We start from the raw sequence: 11,283 nt of genomic DNA, 5'->3' as shown, positions 1-11,283 counted from the left end.
CTCTTACTGACTTTCATTCATCTTCCCTCCAGTGAGGCTGTTCTCATGAACGGTTCGTAGGATATCGTACGAAAAGTAGTGCACGGAAATTCCTATGTATTCCATGTAATCCTGGGCCAGGCAGTGATCACGTGACCTACCCCTAACCCTACCCCCCCCGCAGAGGATTGCACATGCGCTCTGAATCGATGAATTTCGTAGGATATCTACGAAAATTTGGGCATTACATTTCGTAGGATATCATACGAACCGTTCATGAGAATACGTTGTTCCAGTGCATACCTCCACCTCTCCAGACTCTCCTCAACCTGATCCCTACTCTCGCTACAGATCACAACGTCATTCGCAAACATCATAGTGTACGGAGACTCCTGCCTGATCTTGTCCGTCAACCTGTCCATCACCATTGCAAACAAGAAAGGGCTCAGAGCTGATCCTTGATGTAATCCCACCTCCACCTTGAACCCATCTGTCATTCCAACCACACACCTCACCACTGTCACACTTCCCTCATACATATCCTGCACCACCCCTACATACTTCTCTGCAACTCCTGACTTCCTCATACAATACCACACCTCCTCTCTCAGCACTCTGTCATAAGCTTTCTCTAAATCTACAAAGACACAATGCAACTCTTTCTGGCCTTCTCTATACTTCTCAATCAACATTCTCAAAGCAAACATCGCATCTGTGGTGCTCTTTCGTGGCATGAACCCATACTGCTGCTCGCTGATCATCACCTCTTCTCTTAACCTAGCTTCTATTACTCTTTCCCAAATCTTCATGCTGTGGCTGATCAACTTTATATCCCTGTAGTTGTTACAGTTCTGCACATCACCCTTGTTCCTGAAAATCGGTACCAGTATGCTTCTTCTCCACTCCTCAGGCATCCTCTCACTTTCCAAGATTGTGTTAAACAATCTAGTTAAAAACTCCACTGCCATCTCTCCTAAACATCTCCATGCCTCCACAGGTATGTCATCAGGACCAACTGCCTTTCCACTCTTCATCCTCTTCATAGCTGCCCTCACTTCCTCCTTGCTAATCCACTGCACTTCCTGATTCACTAGCCCCACATCATCAAACCTGCTCTCTCTCTCTCATTTTCTTCATGTATCAGCCCCTCAAAGTACTCCTTCCACTTCTTAGCACACTCTCCTCGCTTGTCAGCACATTTCCATCTCTATCCTTGATCGCCCTAACTTGCTGCACATCCTTTGCAGCTCGGTCCCTCTGTCTAGCCAATCGGTACAAGTCCTTTTCTCCTTCCTTAGTGTCTAATCTGTCATACAACTCACCATACGCCTTTTCCTTTGCCACCTCTCTCTTAGCTTTACGCTGTGTCTCCTTGTACTCCTGTCTACTTTCTTCATCTCTCTGACTATCCCACTTCTTCTTTGCCAACCTCTTCCTCTGTATACTTTGCTCTACTTCCTCCTTCCACCACCACCGCCAGGTCTCCTTGTCTTCCTTCCTCTGTCCTGATGAGACACCAAGTACCTTCCTAGCTGTCTCCCTCACTATTTCTGCAGTGCTTGCCCAGCCATCCGGCAACTCTTCACTACCACCCAGTGCCTGTCTTAACTCCTGCCTAGAAGTTGGCATTCCAGTCAGCCATTGGGACATTGTTATTCAATAATGTTAAAGAGTTCCTCAATCCTAACCATAAATCACCACTGTGGTGTGTATGGTTTCCGCAGTGTGACACTAGCTGGCGCTGGTTGTAAGTAAATGGATGCATGTGTTGGGCTGCTCGGGAGCTGTGTTCAGCTCTCCAGAAGGCTCGGGGGGAGCTGTGCAGTCTGAGTCATGTTTTCTAATCACTGACGGATTTACGTCTGGTGCATGAGAGGCAAAACCTTGTTTCACCCAATGTCACCCAACACAATCAGTGCGTTGGGTGACATTTACACTAAAGGATTTTCATCGAGAAAAAACAAAAACGATTCAAAGCTCTACTGTTGAAAAAAAAATCTGCATTTATTAATGATTTACAAAAGGCTAAACAAAAAACCATTTGAAGGATTCAGTTCATTTTGAAACCTAAAAGGGAGTTGTGGGACAGAGATGTGGGACAAAGTTGTGGGATAGAGATATGGGACAAAAGTTGTGGGACAGAGGGGACATATTAGTGTGTACATGTGAGTCAACATCCTCACTGCAGCAAACGGCATCTTCTGTCCTCCATCACACCTCCACAGAACCGCATGTCAGGATGCCCAGAAGGAGAGACAGACAGACAGACAGACAGACAGACAGACAGACAGACAGACAGACAGACAGACAGTGCGAGACAGAGAGAGCAAGAGAGAGACAGAGACAGTGTGTGTGTGTGTGAGTGTCAGTATGAAGGACATTGCACAGGAAATATGTGTGTGTCCCACTATATTTCCGATGCATTCCTCTTCTACAGAAGCCCTGCTGGGGGCGCTGCAGAGGTTTGGACTGAGAGTAAGTTATGAAATACCACGTGCTGCTGTGTGAATATATTAAAATACACGCCATCACACCAGGAGAAATCTGTTGTCCATGTCTCGCAACGGACCGCTGATCCTTCTTTTCATACCAAATACACTTGTGCAGTTGCTGCCGCCACACAGACGAGGACATGGAGCAGTTTGAGATTTCTGTTTTATTTGAAATTGACAGACATTTTCCCCATTGTTAGTAACCACTGATCCATTTTCTGCCTTAATTTAAATGAATGTAGTGTACAATCAAATTAACCTCAAACAACTCTGCAAAACGACCAGTTCAAACAAAGTCAACACGATACTAAAAGAGTTAATGGGGCCGGGCCGGGCGGGGTAAGAACCATTTAAAATACTCGCCAGCCACGCAGACACGAGGAACATGGGGCAGTGAGTCCCGTTTGACCGATCTGTCTTCCTACTTCCACCGTGTGGAAAAAAAAAGTCTGCGGGTTGGTCGTCGTGTACAGCGACTCGGGACCCTCGGTCAAGAAACACTAGTGCTTTAGTCACATTACTTCTGCAACTTCTCCCTGCCAGTAAGTTAAAAAATGAAGTGTTCTGATTTTACAGTAGTAAAGAATGAGACAATTTTTGGACCCAGGTATTTACAGTGTTATTGTGCACTTAAGAATCTCCCTCCACACCCAGCAAACGTATTGGTAAAAGAAGTCCTAGAATCTTCCAGAGTGGGACCAGAAGAAACAGGGGACACTCGCGCCGCGCCTGCTACGGAATGGGAAGGCATATGTCGTATGGCGAACCGAGAGGGACGAGAGCATTTCTCACACCGCTCTTTAAAGGAAAAATTGGTCTGATGATCACTTGTTTTGACGAGAATTAAAAGTGTGAAAATAATCGTAAATGCAGAAAAAAGCATAAAATAACAGCATAAAATACTTCATATTACAGTAAGCTATTTAAAAAAAGTTAAGGAGCAAAAACCTTTTCCATGCCTAACCCAAGAACCATTTTACAAACAAAAATATATCATCACCCCTTCATCACGTGATCCTGCCATTCGTGTCTGGCTAGTTAGAATTAAAATATTTTTACAGTGCTTTATCATTATATGCCTTTGATAGAACTTGAGGGAAAAAATAAGCAATTTGTGTCTCTCCTATTGCAACGGTACATCTACTTCATATGTGAATGGTCCAGTTATCCAACAATTAAAAAAAAGAAAGTAGGAAAACACCACAAAAGAGGAGACGGTCACTTGTCGGGAAGCGAATGCCGGCTCTCTGCTCGCTGCTGCCTGAAGTCGGCCTACGTTCTCACGAGCGGCTGAATGCTGACACCGAGTTGCTCCGCTGGCCACTGAAGCTAGCTAGCATCAGTGAAGCTAGCTAGCTTCAGTGTGTGTGAGTGGTTGTGGGGAAGTGGCGGCAGGCCAGAAAGGAGAAGAGATAGATGGTGGTTGTTGGTGCTCTGTGTGTTTGTTTTGGGAGGTGGTCAGCGGGGGGGGGGGAGGGGTTGTGTGGCAGCAGGCACTGGCTTCCCTCGGGGGCGGGAATGCGGGGCTAAGGCTCCAGTCTACTGTTTAGTGTTGAGCTCGTTCTCCAGCTCCATAAGCTTGCGAGAGGCTTTGACCTTGTTGGACACCTCCTTGCCCTGGGAGAAGAGACGCTGGCGCTCCTTGAAGGTCAGGCTCTCCGGAGCTCCGCTGGGGATCGAGTTCTCCTGCTCCTGACTGCTACTGCAAGAGTTGAGACTTGACATGAGGCGAGGAGTGGGATCTCTCTCTCTCTCTCACACACACACACACACACACACACTTTGTTCTCACCCACTGAAACCATGTAAGAGTTTAGTTTCTTATCAACTGATTCTCATGCAAGAGAGCACAGCATTTTTTTGGGGGGGGGTTCCCCCCCCCCTTTTCTCCCCAATTGTACTTGGCCAATTACCCCACGAGCAATTCCGGTCTCTGCTCCACCCCCTCTGCCGATCCAGGGAGGGCTGCAGACTACCATATGCCTCCTCTGATAGCATGTGGAGTCACCAGCCGCTTCTTTTCACCTGACAGTGAGGAGTTTCACCAGGGGGACGTAGTGCGTGGGAGGCTCATGCTATTCCCCCCAGTTCCCCCTATTCCCCCCCTGAACAGGTGCCCTGACCGAACAGAGGAGGCGCTAGTGCAGCGACCGAGACACATACCCACATCCAGCTTCCCACCCGCAGACACACACAGCCAGTTGTGCATGTAGGGACACCCGACCAAGCTGGAGGTAACACAGGGATTCAAACTGGCGATCCCCGTGTTGGTAGGGTATGGAATAGACTACTATGCTACCTGTACGCCCGCACAGCATTTCTTTTTTTGTGTGCACCGTTCAGAAAACCGCGTGTGTGAGAATCAGACGGAGACAGAGTGAGGTGGGGCAGTACATAAAAGCAGAGGAGGTGAGCATCATCAGGGCCACACTCACCTTTTCGTCCCCTTGTCCCGTGGGTCATTGTACAGCTCTCCCAATCCTACAACTCCTGCTGTGTTTCCAGTGTATGAATTAAACCCTGTTCATGTTGTAGGAGTTACACAGCACACAAAGTCACATTAGCAAACGTCATGCAATACCACGTGACCGACAGTCGTCCTCATCCAAACATCTTCATCTCTAAACTGCTGGGTACCATGCAGACACCAGGGACATGGAATTTGGTTTAAATACTGCCACATTAGCTCAAAGTCTGCTAAAATCAAAATGTCAATTATGGTGCTGCACAGATAATGTGTAAAAGTAAAACCACAGATAATGTGTAAAAGTAAAACCAGTCAATTATTGTCAATAAAACTGGTAACACTAAACAGTACCCAGAAGCTTTTCTTACTCCTCCATCTCTAATTCACCAAAGAGTTCCCACAGACCGAAGCGAGCAGCAGGAGAGGAAGAGAGGCTGGAGAGGTGTTAAGCAGGGGAAGGTTTCTAGACAACACCCAGGTAGCAGGCTGGGAGAGAGAACCAGACCTGGGACAGGAAGTAAGCCATTCTGAAGCACAAACCAGGTCTGTGGAAGTGTCTGGTGGGGTTTGGCGGTTGAGGTCACCCAGCAATGATGTGTTGTACAGACGACGCTTTTTAGGCCACATTTATAAAATAAAATCCTCATCTCAATAAGCACAACAAGATGCAACATGGTGATCAAGTTCTTGGTCTCTAATGCACTGAAACTGTTGAGCAGATCTAATACAGCTTGGTCAACATCTCAAGGGACGGAGACCATAGCCGCTGTGGGACGGAGACCATAGCCACTGTGGGAAGGAGACCATAGCCACTGTGGGAAGGAGACCATAGCCACTGTGGGAAGGAGACCATAGCCACTGTGGGAAGGAGACCATAGCCACTGTGGGACGGAGACCATAGCCACTGTGGGAAGGAGACCATAGCCACTGTCTGAGTAAGTTGCTTTCAAAACTTTTACAATGTATGACTGTAACTTAATGGGTAGGGCATAAGACAAGAGCAAGTGAGGCAGTTGTGGGCATGCTTTAAGACTCTTGTTAATGGTCTCCTGAAGGAACCAATGGTGCTGGTAGAGGAAGACAAGACTGAACAGCTGGGTGACCTCCACCCTTTGACCCCCCAACACTAAACATTTAATTAGTTGGCTCACGTGTCCCTGTGTCTTTCCTGAAGACTCCTAGACCAAACCCAAATGTAAATCCAGGTCTTGACCAAGTAGTCAGTGGTGGCTGGACCACCCTTGACTGAACCAGACTGGATCAGGAGGAGACAGCTAGGCTCCATTCTGCTAGCTAGGCTAGCTAGCTAGCAGAATGGAGCCTCGTTAGGCGAGCTAGCAGAGTCCAAATGTGTGCAGGACTCAGTGTCTGTCAAGGTTCTGATGAAGAAAGGCAGGGTTCAGTCGAGTGCGGTTCTGACACAGAGACGGGGTGAGTGAACCAAGACGGGGTCATTCGGTTGGCAGGGTCCAGGCTTGGTGAGAGTGACACTGTATGTAGTTTGGGATGGGACCAACGTAGGCTTCACTTGAGCCAAAACCACAACAACACAAACTGGCTGAGAACAGTGACCACTGAAAATTACACCTTTTTAAAGGTGGATTCCTGTCTTCTAAGAAGTTGGTGGAAGTCTAACCAAAATCGTTGTTTTGCATTTTAGAATTCTTAAGAGTCAGAAGTCATCCAAAGGTCTTGGTGTGTTTAAGGTTATGAATATTGTTTCTTTCACTTCTATATGCCAAGAAACAATCTAACCTACCAAAAATGTTCACATTTATATTTCCAGATTTTTTTGAGATAAAGCAATGAAACGAGAGGCACATCCCAGCCAGCCGACTGCTAACATTTCTCTAAGTGCTGCCACACCTTGCCCGGGAGCTGCCAGCCAATAAAATCCTCCGCCAAGGACGTATGTGTAGTTAGACATGAGGGAAGCAGGAGATTCAGGGACCGCCTGGTCAGCTGAACTGCTGCAGGGCCCTGTGGGAGCTGGAAGAGGTGAGTGAAGCTGCAGTGTTTCACAGCTTTACAGCAAGGCTGCCAGTAAACACACAGACTGACCAGAGGAATCACGCAGGTTAAACACAGTTAAAACCACGCACAGGGAAGATTACAGAGGTACAGATAAATACCCAACCAGAGAAAGTAAAGACACAAAGGAAAACAAGACAGACACAAAGCTATGCATAGGCAGTAAAAAGCAATGGACATCAAGCCAATTATCGGGGTGAGTTCCTGAGCAGCCGCCGATGCAGTGAGGTGCAGTGTGGGTAATGCCTGCCCATGGTGAGAGGCTGTCAAAGACGGCATGTCGGTGTTTGGTCATGCAAAAAAGTGTAACTTAATTTATATTGTTGATTGGTATGACGGAGGGGGTGGGGTTGGGGTGGGGTCAGGGTGGGCAGAGTTAGTGGATTGTTTCCCTCAGTTTAAGTCAGGAATGCATCACGATGCTCCTACGAAGTCCGGAGCTGTACACTGCATGTGGACTAAGCTGTACACTGCATGTGGACTAGGGTGACATGATGTGGGTGACAGGTGTCTGCTGCATCAGTAGGAAGACCGCTCAGGTGAGACGGTCACTGACGGGTGTCCAAAGGAGTTGAATCAAGTGCAACTGGACTTGGTATAGATCCATGAAGACGTTTCGCCTCTCATCCAAGAGGCTTCCTCAGTTCGTGCCTTCCTGACTAGACCAAGCTAGTCTGACTGGCTGGTGATGAGACTCAGATATTTATCCTCTAGGAGTCGTTATCAGAGCTGCAGATGTCCATGGCTCTTTGTGTCCCGATGTTTACCAACGCCCGTCGCTAACAGGGCCATAGATACGAGTGGCTCTTTTGCTCCAAAGAGGATAAATATCTGAGTCTCATCAGCAGCCAGTCAGACTAGCTTGGTCTAGTCAGGAAGGCACGAACTGAGGAAGCCTCTTGGATGAGAGGCGAAACGTCTTCACGGATATAGACCAAGTCCAGCTGCACTTGATTCAACTCCTTTGGATAACCATGACGACCTGGATGAAGGAGAACATTCACAGACAGGTCACTGACGGGTGATGTTGGGGCAGTGTTGCATTTGTGGCAGTTTGTTTGCAGCCGTTCAAAGTGCTTGATTTGTTGCATCACTTTATTTATTTAGATTTTTTTCTCCCCAATTGTATCTGGCCAAGTACCCCACTCTTCCGAGCCGTCCCGCTTTTTCTGCTCCACCCCCTCTGCCGATCTAGGGAGGGCTGCAGACTACCACATGTCTCCTCCGATAGCATGTGGAGTCACCAGCCGCTGCTTTTCACCCGATAGTGAGGAGTTTCACCAGGGGGACGTAGCGTGTGGGAGGACCACGCTGTTCCCCCCAGTTCCCCCTCCCCCCCAAACAGGCGCCCCGACCGACCAGAGGAGGCGCTAGTGCAGCGACCAGGACACATACCCACATCTGGCTTCCTACCCGCAGACACGGCCAATTGTGTCTGTAGGGGCGCCCGACCAAGCCGGAGGTAACATGGGGATTCGAACCGGCGATCCCCGTGTTGGTAGGCAACGGAATAGTCCGCTACGCCACCCGGACGCCCTGTTGCATCACTTTATGAAAGTCAGCCCCATCAAAAGTTAACTGCTTCCAAGGCTTTTGTAACATTAAAATTGCCTTTACATTTTCACATGAGGTATTCTTGTGGTATCGATGCAGAAGGTTTTTTGGGGGGGGGGTATTTTTTGGGGGGTATGCCATTTGTCAGCAAGAGTCACTGTGTGTTGACTGATTGAAAAGAGTTCAAAGGTTGCTGTCATGATAAATCACAGAGTTCCACTAAGAGTGTGGATTGTGTGTGTGTGCGTGTTGCATGGGTATGTGTGTGTGTTGCATGGGCATGTGTTGCATGGGCATGTGTGTGTGTTGCATGGGCATGTGTGTGTGTGTGTGTGTGTGTGTGTGTGTGTGTGTGTGTGTGTGTGTGTGTGTGTGTGTGTGTTGCATGGACATGTGTGTGTTTGTTGCATGGGCATGTGTGTGAGTTGCATGGGCATGTGTGTGTGTGTGTGTGTGTGTGTGTTGCATGGGCATGTGTGTGTGTTGCATGGGCATGTGTGTGTGTGTGTGTTGCATGGGCATGTGTGTGTGTGTTGCATGGGCATGTGTGTGTGTGTTGCATGGGCATGTGTGTGTGTTCCACGGGCATGTGTGTGTGTTGCATGGGCATGTGTGTGTGTTGCATGGGCATGTGTGTGTGTTCCACGGGCATGTGTGTGTGTTGCATGGGCATGTGTGTGTTGCATGAGCATGTGTGTGTGTCACATGGGCATGCGTGTGTTGCATTGGCATGTGTTGGATGGGCATGTGTGTGTGTTGCATGGGCATGTGTGTGTGTGTCACATGGGCATGCGTGTGTTGCATTGGCATGTGTTGGATGGGCATGTGTGTGTGTTGCATGGGCATGTGTGTGTGTTGCACGGGCATGCGTGTGTTGCATGGGCATGTGTTGGATGGGCATGTGTGTGTGTGTGTGTTGCATGGGCATGTGTGTGTGTGTGTGTTGCATGGGCATGTGTATGAGTGACAGCTGATCCCCTGTGAACCATATGGAGTGATGGATGGCATGTAAAGCCGATGGCACGTCTCCTTCCCTAAAGCAAACACCGCTAAGCAGGCCTGATGGCGGGCACGGGGCGGACAGATGGATGGCTGGCCACGCCCCCTGCAGCAGCAACCGACCAACCAACCAAGCATATAGGTGGATGGCGGGCCACGCCCCCTGCAGCAGCAACCAACCAACCAGACATACAGAGGCAGCGAGCGACAACACCAACAGTACTATGATCGGCTCTGGTGGTTCTCAATCTGGAGCAACAAGTGGCTGGGCGGGTATCGATTGCTTTTGCTGTCCACTACTGATGACCAGATTGATTGGAGGAAGATGAGGAGGAAATAATTTGGGGAAAGACAGGAGGTGGTTTTGAAAACAAACAACAAAACGGAATCTGATTTGCTTGAGGAGAGGGATGGAAATTCCACACAAAACAACACTGATTAAAGTGTGATGGTGACATGAGCTACAACTGGACTAGCCGCAACAGAAGAAGGAGAGTTCTGACAAACAGGAAGGAGGAGGAAAAGTAGACGTGTAGTAAAAATAGTGCAGTAACTAGAGCATTTCCTACTGGACCACAAAAAAGAAAGCTAAACCATGAAGGAGTGACTAGTAAAAGAGAAAGGAGTGAGTGAGAGTATGGAGGGCGCTGTGGGGAGCCTGTCTCCTCTCCTCTCTGTTTCTACCTTTGTAGCCGCCTGAGGGGGTGAAGCTGGGTTTGGCAGGAGGGGGAGGGGCGTAGCCTGTACTGTTGGAGTTGTTGACAGGCGGCTGGAATGAGCCAGACAGGAAGATGCCGTCAGACAGAGGGCGGGGCTTGCGCGCAGTGGGCGGCGGCTGAGGTTTGCTGTGATTGGACGAGGCGGTGGCCGGGAGGTCGCCATACGACTTCCGGGTCGCCGACAGCTTCACCTGACCTGATAGGCCAACGCCGCCGCCGCCACTCCCTGCTCTGGTGACTTCCTCCCCTTCCTCCTCCTCTTCCTCCTCGCCCGTGTAGGAGACAAACTTGGCAGTGTAGAGCGTGTCAGGGGAGGCAACTTGGGTTTTGAGGTAGGAGGCGTTTCTCTGTGGAGGGGGTGGGGGGGTGTTAGTGGTAGTTGGGGGGTTAGGGGAAAGGGGTTGGTAGTCCTGGGGTAGGGGCGGCCGGTACAGACCGGCGGCAGGCTCATCGGGCGTCAGCAGCTTTCTCTCAGCCTCCTCATGCTGCCGGCGCCGCTCCGCCTCCAGTCGTGTGTAGTACTCCTCCTCCTGTCTCCTCTACAGGGAGGGAGAACCTGTTAGTAAGGTCCAATCTCATTGGTTCTCACCTCAGTAAGGGACAGACTAGTTGGCTTGCAGCAGCTAGGACAGTGGTACTCAATCATGGACTGTGGCGATTCATATGTATGCTGGTTTTCATTCCAGTCCAACACCACACCAGCTGGTTTCACTGATCAGACCTCCTGTTTGGTTCTGTGAAGTCAGCTGGTGTGGTGTTGGACTGGAATGAAAACCTGCACACACATGGCTCACCTAAGAGGTGCACAAGCAGAGCGAGGAGGATAGTAAAGGACCCCCAACAGCCCAGCAATGGATGGTTTGTGTGGCTGCGAGTAACAAAGATCCTGCGCTGCCACACATCCTGCACTGAGAGACCGAAGAGGACTTTCTCCCCACAGCCTGTCAGAGCCTGGAACCAGCAGCTCTGAAGGATTATATATGTATAACTGTACAAATACTGTTGTCACTTTATTTGCACTGTTCTTTTAACCATGTTTACT

General features: G+C 49.2%; 1 protein-coding gene across 13 annotated transcripts in view; it reads right to left on the bottom strand.

The window, feature by feature from the left end:
• Positions 1-1,968: 1,968 nt before the first annotated feature.
• afdna (afadin, adherens junction formation factor a) overlaps positions 1,969-11,283 on the bottom strand; it is a 251,241-nt gene continuing 241,926 nt past the window's right edge. For 6 of the 13 annotated variants that reach the window (XM_056295142.1, XM_056295148.1, XM_056295147.1 and 3 more), the window contains exons 35-37: positions 10,207-10,780; positions 4,907-4,991; positions 1,969-4,173 (exon numbers count right to left, since the gene is read on the bottom strand). In XM_056295142.1, the coding sequence (XP_056151117.1) occupies positions 4,011-4,173; positions 4,907-4,991; positions 10,207-10,780 (822 nt within the window). In that variant the 3' untranslated portion in view covers positions 1,969-4,010. The remainder of the gene's footprint in view (positions 4,174-4,906; positions 4,992-10,206; positions 10,781-11,283) is intronic. The other 7 variants (XM_056295145.1, XM_056295154.1, XM_056295149.1 and 4 more) reach the window with 5 other exon arrangements.

This window comes from Lampris incognitus, chromosome 15, assembly GCF_029633865.1.
Source record: "Lampris incognitus isolate fLamInc1 chromosome 15, fLamInc1.hap2, whole genome shotgun sequence".
NCBI classification, from domain to species: domain Eukaryota; kingdom Metazoa; phylum Chordata; class Actinopteri; order Lampriformes; family Lampridae; genus Lampris; species Lampris incognitus.
Note: the sequence above shows the minus strand (reverse complement) of the source record. Positions and strands in the feature narration are given on the sequence as shown.